Source organism: Callorhinchus milii, unplaced genomic scaffold, assembly GCF_018977255.1.
Source record: "Callorhinchus milii isolate IMCB2004 unplaced genomic scaffold, IMCB_Cmil_1.0 Scaffold1, whole genome shotgun sequence".
Classification (NCBI taxonomy): Eukaryota; Metazoa; Chordata; class Chondrichthyes; order Chimaeriformes; family Callorhinchidae; genus Callorhinchus; species Callorhinchus milii.
Window position 1 is genome coordinate 138,731,800 of NW_024704742.1, and position 20,316 is coordinate 138,752,115.

Here is a 20,316-nt window from a genome sequence, read left to right on the forward strand (position 1 = left end):
AACAGTAAGAGGCACTGACAGGATCTTCTGTAATCAGAATCGTGAGGCTAGGATGGTTTGCTGCCTTCCTGGTGCAAGGGTAGTGGACTTCACAGAGCACATGGACAAGATTCTTCGGGGGGAAGGAGAATATCCAAAAGTCGTGGTCCATTTGGGGACCCACAATATTGGTAAGAAGAGGGCTGAGATGCTCCAGGGCGAGTATCAAAAGGTGGGGAGCAACTCAAGTCCAGAACATCCAAGGTGGTGATCTCTGGGTTACTCCCGGTACCTCGGGCAACAAGGCACCATAATGAAAGGATCAGGCGCATGAACGATTGGCTGGAGAAATGGTCCGGAAAAGAAGGTTTCCGTTTTCTGGGCAATTGGGACCACTACTGGGGGAGGTGGGGTCTTTACCTTGAGGATGGGCGGCACTTAAGCAAGGCAGGGGTGAGCTACCTTGCCAAGAGAATATCAAATGCTGCAGGGGCGGATTTAAACTGGTGTCGAGGGGGGATGGGTATCCAATGGATTAGAGATTAGAGGAAAACGACAAGTGGAAAGTGTAGGGCAGGTACAAACGGACAATTTCCTCAAATGCATGTACCTAAATGCACATAGCTTAGGGAATAAGGTTGATGAGCTGCAGGTTCAATTGGCTGTAGGGGGTTACGATGTGGCGGCTGTAACCGCGACATGGCTCAGGACAGGAATGGGAGTTAAATATTCCAGGAAAAAATGTGTTCAGGAAGGATAGAGAAGGAAGAAAAGGAGGAGGAACGAGGCTCTGGAGGGCCCGACAACAGAATCCATCTGGTTAGAGTTAAGAAATAAGAAAGGAGTGGTTACACTGATGGGGGTTTACTATAGACCACCAGACAGCGGGAAGGAGATAGAGGAGCAGATCTGCAACCAGATCACGGATAGATGTAGATAGGCGAACAGAGTTGTGATAATGGGGGATTTCAATTATCCCAATATAGACTGGCAAAATAGTAGCGCTAAGGGCAAGGCAGGAGAAAGATTCATAGACTGTGTACAGGAAAATTTTCTTGAGCAGTATGCTTCCAATCCTACGAGGAAGGAAGCATTGCTGGATTTAGTTCTGGGGAATGAAATAGGTCAGGTTGAACAAATTTCGGTAGGGGAGCATCTAAGTAACAGTGACCACAATATTATTAGATTTAGATTACTCATGAACAGGGACAAAGTACAGTTAAGGGTGAAAATGCTTGACCGGAAAAGGGTTAATTTTGATGGGCTAAAAAGGGACCTAGAGTTGGTGGACTGGCAAGTAAGACGAGCAGGTAAAATGAGTAATGGGAGATCTTCAAAGATATGATAGCTCAAGGTCTAAATAGATATATTCCCATAAAAAGGGAAATGTGCGAGAACCAAGCCGGCCTGGATGACCAGGGATATTCCGTCTAGGATGAAAAAGAAGAAGATGGCGTACGACAATTGGAAGACGCAAGACACTGAGGATAGCAAAGCGCATTATAGAGAATGCAGGAGTGATCTTAAAAGAGTGATAAGACAGGCTAAAAGATCGCATGAGAAGAGGTTAGCGGGTAACATAAAGGGGAATCCTAAAATATTTTACAAGCACATAAAGGAAAAAAGGTTAGTTAAAAGTAGGGTGGGGCCAATCAAAGGCAATGACGGCCATCTTGTTGTGGAGGCAGAGGGCGTATCTGATGTACTGAACGAGTACTTTGCATCTGTCTTCACAATGGAAACGGGTGCCCCAAATGCCGCAGTATTGGATGACAGGGTAGAGGACATAGATCAGATTACTATAGACAGAGAGGAAGTTCTGAAAAGATTGACTGGGCTGAAAATTGATAAGTCACCAGGACCAGATGGGTTTCACCCAAGGTTGCTGTGGGAGATACGGGTTCAAATAGCGGAGGCTTTGGCCATTATATTTCAATCTTCATTGGACACAGGAGTGGTGCCAAGAGACTGGAGAGTGGCTAATGTTACCCCACTCTACAAAAAGGGGCAGAAAGACAAACCCGGAAATTACAGGCCAGTCAGCCTAACTTCGGTAATAGGAAAACTACTGGAGACCATAATCCGGGACAGAATAAATCTCTACTTAGAGGAACACGAGGTAATTAGAGACGGCCAACATGGATTTGTTAAAGGCAAATCTTGCCTAACAAATCTAATAGAATTTTTTGAAGAGGTGACTGCGAGGGTTGATGAGGGAAATGCGGTGGATGTTATTTACATGGATTTCAAAAAGGCTTTTGACACAGTACCGCATAAGAGATTAATAAAAAAATTAGAGGCCCACGGTATTAAGGGGACAGTGGCAGTTTGGATTAGGAACTGACTGAGTGACAGAGAGCAGAGGGTGGTGGTTAATGGGTGTTTCTCGAAATGGAAGGAGGTGTACAGCGGTGTCCCCCAGGGATCGGTATTGGGACCACTGCTCTTTCTAATATATATTAATGATCTGGACTTGGGCATAGAGAGCACTATTTCCAAGTTTGCAGATCAGAGAATCATAGAATCATAGAATGTTACGGCACAGAAGGAGGCCATTCGGCCCATCGAGTCTGTGCGGCTCTTTGACAGAGCAAGTCACTTTCACTAACCCCAATCACCAGCTTTCTCCCCATAACCCTGCAAACCCATCTTCCCCAGATACCTATCCAGTTCTCTCTTAAAAGCTGTTATCGAATCGGACTTCATTGCCCTTTTGGGCAGATCATTCCAAATTCGAACTACTCGCTGAGTGAAAAAATTTCTTCTAACCTCCCCTCTGCTTGTTTTGGTAGATATCTTAAGACTGTGACCATGAGTCACAGACACACCTACCAGCGGAAACAGCTTTTCCCTATCTTGCCTGTCGTGATCTTGAAGACCTCTATCAGGTCCCCGCGTAACCATCTCTGCTCTAATGGGAAAAGTGGGGGCAGTGGCAGGAGTCGTGGCAGAGGGAGAAGGCGGTGTGGATGGTCTGGGTGGGGTGGAAAGGGACATGGTGGGAGTGGGGAGGATGATTCAGGCAAGCGGATGTTTTCAATCTTTGAGGAGAAAAAGTCTAGGGCCTCTTTGCACTTGGCGTTTGATGAAAGGATAGAGGGGGCTTGAAGGAGTGCACAAAGAAGATGCACCCCCTCAAGCCCTCTCTATCTGTGAACAGAGCTCCCCCAGATGGACGGTGGAAAACAGAGTGTTTGGATTGTTGTTTGCCTCCAGCATGACTTTGGAGTAGAAGTCAGCTGTGGGCTGTGAAAGGGAGAGCTGGTGGGCGTGGAGGTGCTCGAGCCACAGCTGGTGGTGAATTGTGAGGCTGGATTTCTGCCACCTACACTAGAGGGTCCGGGATTCTGTTTCTATGAGCCCAATAATATCAATGTGCTCATCCAGGATGAGGTTATGCATAGAGCATAGAGTTATATAAATGCAAGTTGGTGTTGTTGAGTTCAGAATTTTCTTGTTCGCCTTCAAGCCCCTCCACGGCCTTGCTGCTTCCTACCTCTGTGACGGCTAATGCCCTATCAAGTTGTCCCCTCCTTCCACTCAGTTGGCTCCAGCCTGCTCCATGTCCCCCACCCAGCCCGCCCCACCATTGGCACTCGGGCCTTCAGCTTCTCTGCCCCCACCCTTTGGAATTCCAACCCACAGTCCCTTCGCTTTGCTCCTTCCCTTCCACTTCAAGGCACGTCTCAAGACTCTCCTCTTTGACCACGCTTTCAGTCACCCTCCTACCCTGGCCTCTCTACCCTCCACACCTCCTGATCCCAACCTCCAGCTCAGGTCCAAATCCCTGACCATCCAGCGCCTTGGGACAGCCTCCCGACATGAAAGGTCCTATACTTGTAATCTTGTTGTTGTGGTTAAAGGAGAAGAAAAGCTGTGTTGAGATGTTGGTGACAGAGATGAAAACAATGGAACAGAAACACAAGGTAGAGCTTGCAGAAATTCAACAGGACATAAGCAGGAAATGTACGTACAATAGAAATAAATAGATATTATCACTGTTAACATATTGGAAATGTCAGTGTATCAAACACAGCAAGCCAGTAATACGCCTATTGTCAAAGTATAGGGATAGTAAATGTCAGTGTATCTCAGAAAGCAGCTAGGAAACATAAATTGATCTAATTCTAGTATTTGGTATTAAAGATCCTATTGTATTCTTCGAAAAGAGGTTACTCCTTTTTGGGTTCAAGCCCCACTTGGAACTCATATTACCCTTTGGCACTCCGATTTAATGCTTTATTGTTGGAGGTGCCATTCTTCAGAAGAGGACTTTAACAAAGGCGCTATCTGTCTGTTCAAGTGGATGTTAAAGATCTCATGCACTATTGGGGGAAAAAGGGAGTTTCTCCCAGTGTCATGGCCAACAGTCCCTGAAATAAAATTGGTCACTCACTCCATGGCTGTTTGTAGGACTTTGCTGTGTGCAAAGCTGCCATGTTCGCTCACAAAACACACAGTCACTGAACTTTGCAACATATCCTGTAAAGCGCTTGGAAATGTCCTCCGAACATGAAAGGCGATATAGAAAATGTGAGGATTATTATTATAAGTTTTCTTTGCTGGCATTGAACTTTTACTTAAAATCATAGAATCATACAGCTTAGAAAGAGGCCATTCGCCCATCGTGTCTGCGCCAGCTCCTAAAAGAGCTTCCAACTCAATCCACTTTCTCTCCATAGCCCAAATACCCATCTATTTCTCTCTTAAAAGTTGTTATTGAATCGGCTCCCACTGCCCTTTCAGGTAATGCATTCCAGATCCCAACACCTCGTTCGGTGAAAACATCTTTCCTAATCGCCCCTCTGTTTCTTTTAACAACTATCTGAAATCGGTGTCCTCGGGTTACTGACCCACACAAGCGGAAATAGCTTTTCCCGGTTCAACCTATCAAATCCTCTCATGATCTTGAAAACCTCTATTAAATCCCCTCTTAATCTTCTCTGCTCCGGGGAGAATAATCCTAGTTTTGCTAAACTCTCCTCATAACTAAGGTCATTCCTTCCTGGTACCATCGGGTAAACCTCCTTTGCACCCTCTCCGATGCCCGAACATCTTTCCTAAAGTGCGGTGCCCAGAACTGAACGCAGTCTCCAACTGAGGCCTAACAGCATTTTATAAATATTCAACATAACCTCCTGATTTTTGAATTCTATGCCCCTATTTATAAAGCCGAGTATCCCGGATGCTTTTTTAACAGCTTTATCTACCTGTCCGGCCACCTTCAGAGATTTGCTGATGTGGACCCCCAGGTCTCTCTGTTCATTTGCCCCCTTTAAAGTTGTACCATCAGCTTATATTGCCTCTCATTCTTCCTACCAAAATGCAACACTTCGTATTTCTCCACATTAAACCTCATCTGCCACGTTTCTGCCCATTTTACCAATCTGTCTAAGTCCTCTTGGAGGCTGGTGCTATCCTCCTCACCATTAACTGATTTTTCCTAGTTTGCACATTTGGAAATTGTGCTCCGTATATCCAGGTCCAGATCATTAATATAGATCAGAAAGAGCAGTGGTCCCAATACCGACCCCAGAGGGACACCACTACACCCCTCCCTCCAGTCAGAAAGGCAACCGTTTACTACCACTCTCTGCTTTTTGACTCCTCACCAGTTTGCGATGTCCTCCCGACATAAAAAGCGCTCTATAAATGTAATTTTGTTGTTGTTGTATTTGATTATCCTGTTTGATTTGATTGGACCTGACGTTTATCATAAGCCTCCTTTTTCTGTTTTATTTTAATCCCAATTTCCATAGTCATCCAGGCAGGTTTGACTGTCCTACCTTTCCCCTTTGTGGGAATGTATTTGTTCTGTCCCCAAACTGTCTCCTCCTTGAAGGCTTCCCATTGTTAGTTTGCTGTTTTACCTGCCAATCTTTCTTTTCAATCTATCTTGGCCAGGTCCCTTTTTAGCCTCTTCCAGTTGAGGGACTTTACCTTTGATTGATTGTTGTCCTTTTCCATAACTATTCTAAACCTAATGATATTGTGATCACTGTTATCCAGATGATTTCCTACTGAAATCTGCCCACTTAATTTCCCAGAATTAAATCCAGCTCTGCTTCCTTCCTCGTTGGGCTGGGAACATACTGATCCAGAAAGTTATCCTGCACACATTTCAGGAATTCCTCCCCCTCCTTGCCCTTTACACTGTTATTTTGCCAGTCTATGTTAGGATAATGGAGTCCTGTAGCTGAGTGGTTAGAGCACTCGCTTTGCAAGCGAGAGACCTGAGTTGAATTCCAGACAGGGCCAAACCTTGGGCAATTTTCCTTACTGCACACAGAGCCTAATAATAATCCCTCCAAAAAAAACACAATAATAAATTGGTCATTTTCAATCCACGATTGTTTGTGGGACATTGCTGTGCGCAATTGGCTGCCGCGTTCGCCCACAAATATACAGTCAATTCACTTTACAGTATATTCAGTGAAGCGCTTTGGGACGTCTAGAAGATGTGAAAAGCACTATATCAAATGCAAGGATTATTATTATTATTGTTATTATTATAATTGAATAATTATAATAATAACAATAATAATAATTATTCACTACTCTGTTGGTTTTGCATCTCTCCGAAATCTGCTTGCAGATTTGCTCATCTATTTCCTTCCCACTATTTGGAGGTCTATAGTAAATACCTAACAGAGTAACAGCTCCTTTTCTGTTCCTTAACTCTAACCAAATAGTTTCAGTTTTTGGACCCTCTAACACATCGTCCTTTTCCAGGACCGTGACCGTGTCCCTAATTAGTATTGCCAGCCCTCCTTTTTTCTCTTCCCTATCCCTCCTGAATAAGTTGTAGCCGGGAATATTCAGCTCCCATTCCTGTCCTTACTTGAGCCAAGTCTCTGTAATTGCCCCATGTGGCAACTTGAGCCGCAGCTCACCAAGCTTATTGATCACTCTCTGTTCATTTACACACATGCACTCCAATACCAGCTTAATCCGCTCTACATTTCTCCCCCGTCTCTTTCCACTTTTTGCTGGACTATTCCTTGTTTCATTTCTATTTGTCTCTCCTTGTCCACTATGTAACTCGTTTCCCCTTCCTGATGCTACATTCTGATGCCCAACACCCCTCGAAATCTGTTCAAACGCTGCCCCACAGCATTTGTTTCCTTATTGCAATTACTTCAGAGCTGAATGCTGATGATGCCATTTGCAATAGTTTGCTTATGGATACAGTACAATACTACATTTGTATAGAGTCTTTCACGTCAGGAGGAAGTCCCAAGGCGCTGATATGTGGCTTTCTACAGGGTTGTACCTTCTAACACCTTTTAACTTGGAACTCCCCCTCCCCAAAAAATGAAGGTGGAGTCCTGTAGAGCAGTGGTTAGAGCACTCGCCTCACAAGGGAGAGGACCTGGGTTCAATTCCCGGCAGAGCAAAACGTTAGGCAAGTTTCCTTACTCCATGCACCTGTTTATCTAGCAGTAAGTAGGAACCTTACTTAGTCGATTGGCGGATCGCTTTTCCAAGGGTAATAATCCCTTCAAAAAAAATAATAATTTGGTCACTCAGTGTATGACTGTTTGTGGGGACGCTGCTGTGAGCAATTGGCTCCTGCATTTTGCCCACAAAATATACAGTTAATTCACTTTACAGTATATTCTGTGAAGCGCTTTGAGACGTCTCGAAGATGTGGCAAGGCGCTATATCAAATGGAAGTATTATTGTTGATGATCTACAACAATCCTTAATTGTCACATGCACTCCACCTGTGTCGTGTTTATGTATGTTTTCACGATTTAACAGTTGAAATAAAGGAGACTGAGATCAATGGCATAATTGACAAAAAGCAAACAGAGATTTTGGAACTGAACAGACAGCTCCGTTTTCAGGAGAGGGAGAAACAGAGTGAGATCATCAAGCTACAGATGGAGGTACTGAAATGCAATGATCTCTAGAATGTTAATTCAGTCTTTCACTGTTAATGTTGCTGGTAGGTGATGTATTACAATTAGGTAACCACTGATCAGTCTGCAAAAAATAAGTTTTGGTACCCTGGAAAATTCTTCAATCCTGTCTTAATTTTGAAGCCTTTGCAATTTTTTTTAGAACAACAATTAACATGAAATCATAGAATCTCACAGCATAAAAGGAGGCCATTCAGCCCATTGTGCCTGTGCCGGCTCTGAAAGAGCTGCCAGCTAATCCCACTCTTACCCCAAAGCCCTGCACATTCTTCCTTTTCAAGTACCTTTCCAATTCCCTTTTAAAACCTACTACAGAAACTGCTTCCATCAGACTTTCAGGCAGTGTATTTCGGATCGTGACAACTCTCTGGATAAAAAAAAATTCTCCTCGTCTCCCCTTTGGTTGTTTTGCCAGTTATCTTAAATCTGTGTCCTCTGGTTACCAATACACATGCCAGAGTAAACTGTTTGTCCCTCTCTACTCTATCAAAACCATTCGCAATTTTGAACAACATTATTAAATCTCACCTTAACCTTCTCTGCTCTACAGAGAACAATCCCAGCCTCTCTAGTCTCTCCACATAACTAAAGTCCTTCATCTCTGGTATCATTATTCTGATAAATCTCCGTTGGCTCCTCTCCAAGGTCCTACATCCTTTCTAAAGTGTGGTACCCAGAATTGAACACAATACTCCAGTTGAGGCCTAACCAGTGATTTATTGGGGTTTAGCATAATTTCCTTGCTTATGCCGCTATTAATAAATAATAATAATAAAGCCAACGATCCCGTATGCTTTTTTAACGATTTTATCAATTTGTCCTGCCACCTTCAAAGATTTATGTTTGTGAGCTCCTAGCTGTCTCTGCTCCTGCACCCCTTCAAAACTGTACTATTTATCTTATATTGCCTCTCCTCATTCCTCCTCTCATAATGCATTACCTAACACTTCTCTGTATTGTCTCCATTTCACCAGTCTGTCTATGTCCTACTGTAGTCTGCTACCATCCCTCTCACTGTTTAGTACGTTCCCAAGTTTTGTGTCATGCAAACTTAATTATGCTCCTTATACCCAAGTCCAAGTCATTAATATATCAAAATGAGCAGTGGTCCTAATACTGATTGCTGGGGGACACCGTATACCGTATACCTTTCTCCAATTTCAAAAACAATGATTTACAGCGCAGAAGGAGGCCATTCGGCCCATCGTGCCTGTGCCAGCTCTTTGAAAGAGCTGCCAACTAGTCTCACTCCCCCGCTCTTACCCCAGAGCCTTGCAAATTTTACCTTTTTAAGTATCTACAACAATTTGCATTTATATTTATATTATATTTGTGGATTGGTCACTCAATCCATGACTGTTTGTGGAACACTGCTTTGCGCAATTGGCTGCCCCATTTCGCCCATAAAATATACAGTCAATTCACTTTACAGTATATCCTGTGAAACGCTTTGAGATGTCTCAGACATGGTAAGGCGCTGTATCAAATGGAAGGATTATTATTATTTATATAGCCTCCGTCACACGGGGTAACTTCCTGGAGCAGAGTCTGACACCGAGCCAGGGGGAGAGGGAGGGGGGAGGTGACCTTACTTAAGCATGATCAAAATGGAAGGTCTTTAGGCGGGATTTGAAGGTGGAGACAGAGTGGGAAAGGTAGAGGGATTAAGGGAGAAAGTTCCAGAGTACCTATTCTAATTCCCTTTTGAAAGCTCATATCAAATCCACAGTAAATATGTCAGAAAATCTACCACAACAACAAGTTCACGTTACAGACCTTTTCACATCGGAAACTCAGTATTTTTCCAAGAACATCACTGTAAAATAGTCAATATAATGTTGTATAGGATATTATTTAATTGGGTGTAATAGACTTTTGACCAAGGATGGCCATTACAGCTACAATCAAACTGAAAATGGGTTTTCCCTATCTCTTGGCTATATCTATTTCAAGAGCATCTGCAAATTAGATAGAACCGTTAGATGAATACCTTTCATAAGTATTGTGTCATTCATGCAGTTTAACTCCAAGCTGGTGCGAATCCAGAGCACGTCAGTGAAATCACCACACCAGGATTCCTCTGCACTGCCACAGAATATCTTCAAGAGGGTGAGTCCACAAACGATACATCAGATCGAGTGTTGGTTTATTTAGATATAATGTTTTTTCTTTTGATGAACAGCAGAAATTGTTTTCATTTAGATAAATTTCTCTCCTCTCTCTGTCAATTGCTTTCATATATTCTGTACATATTATCTATAAAAACTAAAATGGAGAGGAATAATCCAGAGGAATAAAAGTACTGATTTTCTTTGGTCTTTAAAGTTATAAAAAATATTCTAAATTTCCTGTATGTATAAAGTACAGAATAACAATAACTTGATGTGTCAAGAAAACAGTGTGTCTGATGATGCTGGAACAATAACAATGACTTGCATTTATATAGTGCCCCTCACGCAGGGCAGAGTCCCAGAGCGCCTGACAATGGCAGAACACAATGCCGAACAAGGGGAAGGCGCGGGGAGAGGTGACCGTAGGCACATCAAAGAGGAACAATAAGTTTACATTTATGTAGCTCCTTTCACATTGGAAGGATGTCCCAAGTGGTTAGATAATATTTTGCCCACAAAATATACAGTCAATTGACTTTACAATATATTCTGTGAAGCGTTTTGAGATGCTGACCAGGTTATATACAGATTCGGTAAATCTCAGGGAAAGGCCGGGGAAGTTGAGGAGGTCAGAGCCGCAGGAGAGAAGACGTTGACGGGAGCCAAGGAATATGATTTCCGTCTTTCAACATTCAGCTGCAGGAATTTTGTGCTCATCCAGGCCCTGATGTCTGCAGGGGGAGAGGTAGATTTGGGTGTCATCCACGTGCATGTGGAAGTTCACCCCATGTCTACAGATGACTTTGGCGATTTTATTTTTGACACGTGCGGAAACCGTCACCATGCTTAAGAGTATCCAAACCAATCCCGAGAATTCCATGCATCCCACCAACACAAGGAAATTCCAAAGGTCGATTGTTGGAATGAAATGCGCTCTCTAGAGGGATGCATCCTGCTTATCTAATTCCGGAAAGTGTTCGGCGCAGATTGTCAAGCGCCAATGCTTGGAGAGCACCAATTCTGTGTTAGGGAAACTGTTGGAGACTAACCAGCTAAAAATACATAGCTTGCCATTGATATCACTGTCTGGTAAACTTCCCCACTGCTTATCCAGCTAGGACTACCCTACCCATTGGGGCTTTGGCTTGCAGGGTTAACAGGAGCTGAGTGGGATGCCTCTCTGCCCCCTGTTACAGCTCTTTTCCATCATCAAATTTATAGCAAATATTGAGAATGTGCTTGATTTTAAGTTCTTTAGTTTCAGGCTCCAATATACTATCCAGCATGAAGGATGCCATATAAATGAATGAAAGTTGTTGTCATTCTTTATCAGTTGCAAGCAAGTCTCTCAAGGCTTGGACTAGGGTGTAAGTCGCCTGTAGGGGAAATATTGGGGTGTTTCTATTTTTAACAGAAGCTGATGCACCTGCAAGAGGAGAAAAATCGAGAAATCTCAGCCCTTCGCCAGACCATCCAGGAGCTTGAACAACAACTGAGTGGCAGCCAGGACAATCGTCTTAAGCGACGAAGATTTTAACACAAAATTATTTTTGTTCAACTAAAAGAGGTGGTTGTGGCACTGCACTGTTCAGCTCCTTGGAGGCCACGTGTATATTTGTTGAATAAGTTAAAATGTAAGATGCACCACATAAAGATATTTAGATCACAGTTGCTGTTTGAAGGAAGTAAAATTCAGTGGAGTGGGTGACACTGAGTGTGGAGTTATTCAACATGATTGTCCAGCGCCTTGGGACGTCCTCCCGATGTGAAAGGCACTTTACAAGTGTAATTTAGTTGTTGTAGTGTTGGTTAAACAGACATCAAACAGGACTCCCACTGAATATTACAAATTGAATGTTTATTAAAACCTTCCTACAGAAGTGTTCTAGTATGTTACAAACGTTTAGAAAATCTGTCCCAACTTCTATTTTGGCAGCATTTATCATACAGAGATTCAGATTAACTAGGGTCAATGGATTTCCTAGTCACCATCATGGAGTATGATGCCTGATTCCAAACAAACTGTAATAACCTTTCATCTTCATTCTGACATACCAGAAGCAAAACAAGAAGCAAATTAATAAGAATAATCACTGCCTACTGGTTTCTGATTCATAAACTTTAAAAAAAAGCAGTGTTTTTTGATTGCTTAGTAATTTTAAGTAGAATGAAAATGCAGTTATTGGAAACACATTTTAGTATTAAACATGGTGATTTCACTGCCTTCACCTTCATTTCTATGGGAAAGGCTTTTGTCTTCTTGTTATTTTACTTCTACACCTCATCACAGGTTAAACTGGATGTATTTCCCTGATTAAGTAAAACATATTTTCTCATTTAAAACATAGATATTTTTCTTGTGATGCCAATGGAGAGAAAAGTCACAGGAAGACAAAGTAAAGAAAGATTCCCTTTTTACAGCGGGGAAACCAAATTGATAGAGGCCAAAACATGTTAATGTAGGTGAAGCATAGGTCATGTAAAGGAAAACTTCAATTAACTGTTATTTTGTTGCTTTAAGATTGCAGCCAATGTTTAAGAATATAAGTTTTCTTTCAGAAAAAGTGTTTTGTAATGTTTGCTTTTGAAAGCTTATAAAACTCCCTGTTCGAAATATTTCCAGTTGTTCTCCATTTAGTCGATTAGCTTTCCCACTTCACTTTTTTTTCCATTTGTGTTTGCCTTACATCAGACAGCAGCTCCTACTGGGTAGTTTGTGCTGAGGTCCTCACAAATGCAACCAGAATAGTTGGAAGAAAAGCAACAGTGGCAATAATTAATCCCGAATTAACACTGAATGTCCATAATACTGTTAGGTAACATATTCTCCCTCGTGTTGTTAGATCAGGAATTGTAAAGCACTTTAAACCTGGGGAAGGGTTGCAATTTGAAATGGGAAGTTCAATTCTGTATTTTGATGTAAAAGCCATTCATTGTTGTGGGTTAATTCTCAGATTTGCCATATTTATTAATTGCTGTTGGGACATCTAAGGTCAAACTATAATCAAAGCATTTAATACGATAGCAGTCAGACAGACTGTACTTAAAAATACCGTAGATTTCTGTTTGTGTCTTATTCAAAGTAATTACATTGTGAAATGTGAAGATTTTATGATTTTATATTTGGCTTCAAACTGTCATAAAAGAAAGCTGTTTCACATTGAAAATAAACGTTCCAAACCAAGTGCTTCCTATTCCTCCATTGGTCACAATCAAGTGTTAAAATGTCGGGCTTGTCTGTGTAATTTAGCTCTGACTATTTTCTGGTCAACTGGCAGCAGAGAGCGAGCGTCACTGTCAAACCTCAGGAACGTTGCCTTCAGACTTTGGCTGCTGTCACCATCAGGATGATGGGAGGTGGGTTTTGCGGCACTGTCAGGTGACCACATTGTGTGAGAGGTCGCTCCCAAACAGCTGACGTCAGTGTCAGGCTCAGCTGACTGGAGCTACCTCTGACCTCACTTCTGGTATACATTTGAATTTCATTACTCTTCAAGGGCGTATCTGTAGACTATGCTGGTTCCGCTGTACTCTGGGGCTGTTGGCTGTTGGTCCATCACTTGTTCCTGCCATACTTTCCTCTCGATGACCTGAGTTGTTGTGATGGTTCTTGTGATGACGTTGATGATGGCGGTGCTGCCGCCTTCGGTGGGGATCTTGCTCTTCGCCTGGCCCAGTCATGTTTAACAGAAGTTGTGTATGTGTGTTGAGGCCACTATCAGGTTGAGCATCAGCCTTATTCACTGATTTAACTACTCCACGACGATGATTCTGTACTGTTTTGTCAGCAGTGTTTTCTTCTGTTGCACTTGTTGAGTTACATGCTTCAACATATTGCTGTGGGTATAAGCAAATGACATTTCAAACCCTTTCACATGCTTAATAAGCTTTTCACTGCATAAGCTTTTCAAAGCTTATTCTCTCTGATATTCAAAACCATAAAGGTAATGATTGTGATTTTTTTAAATAATGTTTATTTGCCCTGGATTATGCCAATGTAAGATACCACAGTGGAGTCCAATAATGTAATAATAATAATTCTTGCATTTGATATAGCACCTAATCATGTTTTTGAGGCATCTCAAAACGCTTCACAGAATATATTGCAAAGTGAATTGACTATATTTTTGTGTAGGGGTTAGTGCTCTCGCCTCGCAAGCGAGAGGACTTGGGTTCAATTCCCAGACAGGGCAAAACGGTTCCTTACTCCACACACTTCTGTTTACCCAGCAAGTAAATAGGAACCCGGTTGTTAGTTGATTGTCGAATCGCTTTTCCGGGGGTAATAATCCCTTTTAAAAATAAATAAATAATTTGGTCACTAAATCCACAACTGTTTGTGGGACTCTGCTGTGTGCAATTGGCTGCCACATTTCATCCATAGATATACAGTCAATTCACTTTACAGTGTATTCAGTGAAGCGTTTTGAGATATCTCAAAAACACGATAAGGCGCTATATCAAATGCAAGGATTATTATTATTTTCAAAGCTTAGTCTATCTGATGTACAAAACTATAAAGGTTAAGATTGTGATTTTTTTAAAAACACCCATTGTCCTAGTTTATGCCAATATAAAAGACCATTCTGAGGCAGACTTGTGCATTGGCCATTCGATTTATATTTGGACAGCCCGGTATTTGACTCAGGCTAAAGTATATAGAAACCATCACCATGCTTAAGAGTCTGCAATCCAAACCACTGAGTATTCCACACATAAATGTTCCAATTCACATCATTGAATAATATTAAACTTAAAACGTATTGATTGATTCTTACCATTACAGAGCAGCCACTGCAGATATTTTGACAGTAAGTCATCCTAATTGCAGTCTCCACATATGGTAGGGTTAGTAAGGTGTAGGGCAGACCCAGGTGGTAGGTCAAATGGCCACATCTGTGAAGAAGCCATGAACAACATGTAAAGTATGTTATTTTCACAGTCATAAGTTTTGTCAAACATAAATTTTCAGTACTGAAAGAAATTATTCTGGTCAATACAATTGGCTGCTGGGTAAAATGTACAGTAAATTCACTTTAGAGTATATAAGAGCATAAGCATTTGCTAGGTGAAAGAAGACCAAGGTCCATCTAATTTGCCTTCCATCATCCTAGCAGTTGCTTGACATGCCATTGTCCCAAACTATATACGTATCCCAAGATATTATTTTCTATTCTCTGTGAAGCGCTTTGAGATGTCGCGCAGATGTGCTAAGGCTATATCAAAATCTCAAGACTCCTCTTTGACTGTGACTTCAGCCTCCCTCCCGTCACCATCAACACGCACACTCCACCCCTCTTGTTTCCATCCTCCAGCTTGGATGCAAACCCTTAACTGTCCAGTGCCTTGCATCGCCCTTCCGACATGAAACATGTTATACAAATATAATTCAATGCACTCTGAGACACTACCTGTGTGAAGGGAGCTATATGAATCCAAGATGTTGTTTAATGAAACTTATGTTGAGGAAGAGGCACAATGTCAAGAGTTCTCATGTATCTCACAACAAATAACTGAGTGGAATTACATACCTGTCATAGATCAGAAAGTCATCTGTAACCCCTTGTAAGAGCTTCCAGATATTAGGCTGATGAACATTCTGTTGATACACAGGAATATCCCTAGACACTAAATCAGTGAAATTCTGATACAGGTCACGTGAAAGCTTCTCTTGATGGTTTACTATTAAGTAAGAGATGTTCACCAGGCCAGCATTTGTCAGATTTTTTCGCAGGCTATCCAATCTGAAATTATAAACTGGGTTAAAGATCAGAGATAAAGATCCAACTTTCAATATAATTAAGCATCTAGTTAAAGTAATGGTGGTTAAGATTAAGAACATAAGACAATAAGAATTTGCTGGCAAAAGAAGACTAAGGTCCATTTAGTTTGCCTTCCACCATCCTGGCAGTCATTTGACATGTCGTGGCCCAAACTATATACTAAATCCCAAGATATTATTTTCCCAGCAGAAATCTATCTCATTTGTTCTTAAAACAAACAACACTTTCTGCTTCCACTGTCTGTCTCCCTCGGGAACCTGTTCCATACGTTTACTACTCGCTCACTGAAGTAGTTTCGCAGATTTGTTCTGAATTTACCCCCTTCAATCACAGACGGTGTCCTCTAGTCCTACTATTCAGTACAAGATAAAACAGCTTATCACGGTCTACATTACGTGGTCTAGTCCCTTTAGAATCTTAAAGACCATAATCAAATCACCCTTCAACCTTCTCTTCTCCAGTGTGAACACACCCAGTTTATCTAATCGTTCCTCATCATTTTTTTACAGTTTTTTGGTTAGTATACAAACTTAAAACCAACATGGATCTAAATGATGTACCATGCAACAATTTCAAATGGAATTTCTTAAGGAATTTGAATGAAGGGACCTTCTGATAACGCGCATGTATCACGTAAATTTGTGAGATACCCACAAGTCTCTGTAACCTGCCAATATTCTAAAGGTTAAATTAATTAGTATTTGTTTTGAGTTTGGGCCATCTATGTACGTCTCTGTAGTAGATGGGAGAATTTTGAGTTAGCAGTTGTCACTTGAGATTTGGTAGATGAATATATTTGATTTCTTTTTGGAAGCATATAATGGAAATGTCCCAAGGTTTGTGAATTGGCATGTCATTAAGCTTTCATAGGATATACTATAAAGCGTAGTGACTGTATTTTGAGGGTAAAAGGCGACAGCCAATTGCACACAGCAGTGTCCCACAAACAGTCTTAATACAATAATATAAATATACAATATAAAATCATATAAAATAATAAAATATACAATACGGTGTTATAAAAACTGACACAACAGGGTTACAATTTGTATTCCAACAATTATTAGATAATAATTTATTAAAAAAACTATAATAAACTTTATATAATAAAATATAATATAAAACCAACAACAAGAGAGACATGGTTACAATCTGCACTCCAATAATTAACTTAATATGATGTAAAACCAATATCAGAGACAAGATTACAGTTTATAACTGGTAAAAAGGACCTTATAGTTTTCACTTCTTACCTGGGTGCCTGTTTTTGACATAACTGTCAGCTCGCTTGGAAAAGTACTACCACTGTCACAGTACCCAGAGCGTTCTTCATTGGGTAATTCTCTCCAATCCTCCATTGTGGTGGCTTGGTACACTGTGTTCCGTTTACCTGACCCTCCACCCACCCCAGCAGGAGTAGGCAGAGAGTCAGAGCGAGACCCAGGCTGGTTGGCATTAATGCCCAGGGCTTTGGCTAAAATAAGAAATAATAAACACAGTTTTCATAGATCTTATTTTGAACAATATTGCTATTACATCAAATGTCTTAAAATCATAGAATCTTACAGCCCAGAAGGAAACCGTTTGGCCCATCGTGCTCTTTGAAAGAGCTATTCTGCTCTTACCCCATAGCCTTGCACATTGTTCCTTTTTAAGTACATATCCAATTCCCTTTTGAAAGCTAGGTAATTAAAAAGAAAAGGAGGTGCCGGAGCCTGCTATTTTTTGGAATTGAAATAATAATAATAAAAGAAATTTAAAAATTTGGTCACTCAATCCACGATGGTTTGTGGGACACTGCTGTGTGCAATTGGCTGCCACGTTTCACCCACAAAATATACAGTCAATTCACTTTGCAGTATATTCTGTGAAGCACTTTGAGACGTCTCGAAGATGTAATTAGACGCTATATCAAATGAAAGGATTATTATTATCTAGCACTGTTACTCTCCTTTTTGGGTTTTCTACAAATTGCTTTAGAAAGTAATTTTGGACGCACTCTAAAATTACAACCCCATTTTGTACCTCATTACTTTCCATGTCCTAATCAATCTTCAGATAGTTAAAGTCCCCAGTTATTATCACCTTGTTCTTACAGAGCACACCTTTCTAAGATGCCCTATAAATCCCATTTAAATATCTGAAGCCACATTTCAGATAATAAGATTACATCATATCCCTTATCCCAATTAAGATTTTAAGTTCAAAATCACCCATTTTATTCCACTATTTTGGTCAGCCACATGTGGAAACCCATCACCAAACTTAAGATTACCCAACCCAAACTGAGAATTCCATGCATCCCACCTACACATGAAAATTCCTGACATATTACAAGTTTAAAATTTTTTTTTTTCAATATTTCAAATATATTTTTAAAAAATTGGTCACTCAATCCATAACTAGTTGTGGAACACTGCTGTGCGCAATTGGCAGCTGCATTTCGCTCACAAAATAAACAGTTCACTTTAAAGTAGATTCTGTGAAGGAATTTGAGACGTCTTGAAGAAGTGATAAAGCGCAATACCAAATGCAAGGATTATTTATTGATTTATTCCTCCACAAGGAGAGAGAGTGCACATTCTATTTCATGCACGGGGAATTTCTATATTCAAGGATTATTATTACAATAAATGGAATGCTCATTCTCTCCCTGGAGGGACGTATCCTGCTTACCTAATTCTGGAGAGTATTAGGCGCAGATTGCCAAGATCCAAGGCTTGGGAACCCCAGAGTGTGTGTTGGGGTAACTGCTGGAATACACCGCAACCCCTTCTTCCTTTTTCTTAAAATTATGGCTTTGAAATCCCAAATTTGTTGTTACCAACTATTCGTGTGGTTTTCCATTATAAAGATTTTGTGGCGAGACTGCTACTTCAAGCAATCAGTGTATATTAGACCATTACAGTCAGAATAAACAAAAGCATCAGATCAAATTTACTATAGTGATAAGAAATTGTCACTAAAGAACATAAGAACATAAGAATTTGCTGGCAAAAGAGACCAAGGTCCACCCAGTTCACCTTCCCCCATTGGCTGCTGCATTTTGCCCAGAAATATACAGTCACTTTACAGTATATTCTGTGAAGCGCTTTGAGACGTCTTGAAGACATAAGGCGCTATATCAAATGCAAGGATTATTATTATTATGGTAGTTGCTTGACATGTCATGTCCCAAACTGTATACTGTATCCTGAGATATTATTTTCTAACAGAAATCTATCTCATTTGTTCTTGGGACTTGGGACTTCAGCGCCTTGGCACGTCCTTCTGACGTGAAAGGCGCTTTATAAATGGAATCTTGTTGTTGTTGTTGTTCTTGAAACAAACAACATTTTCTGCTTCCACCGTCTGTCTCCCGAGGGAACCTGTTCCATACGTTTACTACTCGCTCCCCGAAGTCGTGTTTCCGCAGATTTGTTCTGAATTTACCCCCTTTTAATCTCAGGCCGTGTTGTCTGGTTCTACTGTTCAGTACGAGATATAAAACAGCTTCTCGTGGTCTACATTATCTCGTCCCTTTAGAATCTTAAAGACCGTAATCAAATCACTCCTTAATCTTCTCTTCAATGTGAGTACACTGTTTACCTGATCGCTCCTCATAGTCAAGTCCCTCCATCCCCTCAATCATTTTGGTTGCAGTGACCAGAACTGCACACAATATTCACAGTTCAGTCGCACCAGTGCTTTATAAAACTATTTGGGCTCAATGTTGCTCTTTTGCATCTGGTTTGCCTTACAACAATATTAATAATAATCCTTGCATTTGATATAGCACCTTATCACGTAGTTGAGATGTCTCAAAGCGCTTCACAGAATATACTGTAAAGTGTAATGACTGTGTATTTTGTGGATGATTATATTACTCACTGCTACCGAGCACAGTTGCGATAGCATACACCACTTTTTCCAACAAGCTTTATATTACAGCAAGAATTATTTTAGCTAGTTACTCGGAGATTCAATTACATTTGAAAAAATGCAAAATTTATTTTAATTGATAAACAATTGATAAATAATTTTAAAAGCGGCTCATCGCATTCCAAGGTTAAATTGATGAGCCAAATCAACAAATACAGTAATTGTCAACAACTGAGTAATTAAAGATATTCTAAGTTTAAAAAATATATATTTTTCATATTTCATACTGCATAATTACAGCTACAAATACTGAATAATAAAAGAAAATTCCATATAAGCAAGGGAAACAATTTAGTTTACTATAATTTCAACAATATTTGCTATCATTCTTTGAAAATAGTTCTCTTGTTATTGAAGTTTCATGCAAATATTGTTAAAATGATTTAATGAATGAAGTCCTTACATATTCTTCCTCATGTTTTCTGTTCTTATTCCTGCTCCTGTTTTCAGATCTAACTAGCTCCGAGCTGCTCCCGCTATTTATACCTCTCTTGTTTTTCAATCTCCTTTTTCACTGAAGATTTAGGTTAAAGTTCATGTTTGTCAATCACATAGTCAAAAAAAACAGCAAGTAGTGCATGACTTTAACTCATTTTC

General features: G+C 40.6%; 2 protein-coding genes across 4 annotated transcripts in view; one reads left to right on the plus strand and one right to left on the minus strand.

The window, feature by feature from the left end:
- The window catches only part of LOC103183868 (coiled-coil domain-containing protein 152), a 33,952-nt gene extending 21,956 nt beyond the window's left edge, over positions 1-11,996 (plus strand). For 2 of the 3 annotated variants that reach the window (XM_007901588.2, XM_007901589.2), the window contains exons 6-9: positions 3,843-3,945; positions 7,744-7,871; positions 9,924-10,013; positions 11,430-11,996. In XM_007901588.2, coding sequence (XP_007899779.1) covers positions 3,843-3,945; positions 7,744-7,871; positions 9,924-10,013; positions 11,430-11,552 — 444 coding nt within the window. In that variant the 3' untranslated portion in view covers positions 11,553-11,996. Of the gene's footprint in view, positions 1-3,842; positions 3,946-7,743; positions 7,872-9,923; positions 10,014-10,350; positions 10,443-11,429 lie in introns of those variants that run through there. The other variant, XM_007901590.2, reaches the window with a different exon arrangement.
- Positions 11,853-20,200, minus strand: LOC103183869 (selenoprotein P-like). Its single transcript, XM_007901591.2, is given in 5 exon segments — positions 11,853-13,852; positions 14,794-14,911; positions 15,547-15,759; positions 17,052-17,272; positions 20,123-20,200. Coding segments are annotated over 4 exon segments (879 nt in total). The 5' UTR covers positions 17,255-17,272; positions 20,123-20,200; the 3' UTR covers positions 11,853-13,507.
- Between the last annotated feature and the right edge of the window lie 116 nt (positions 20,201-20,316).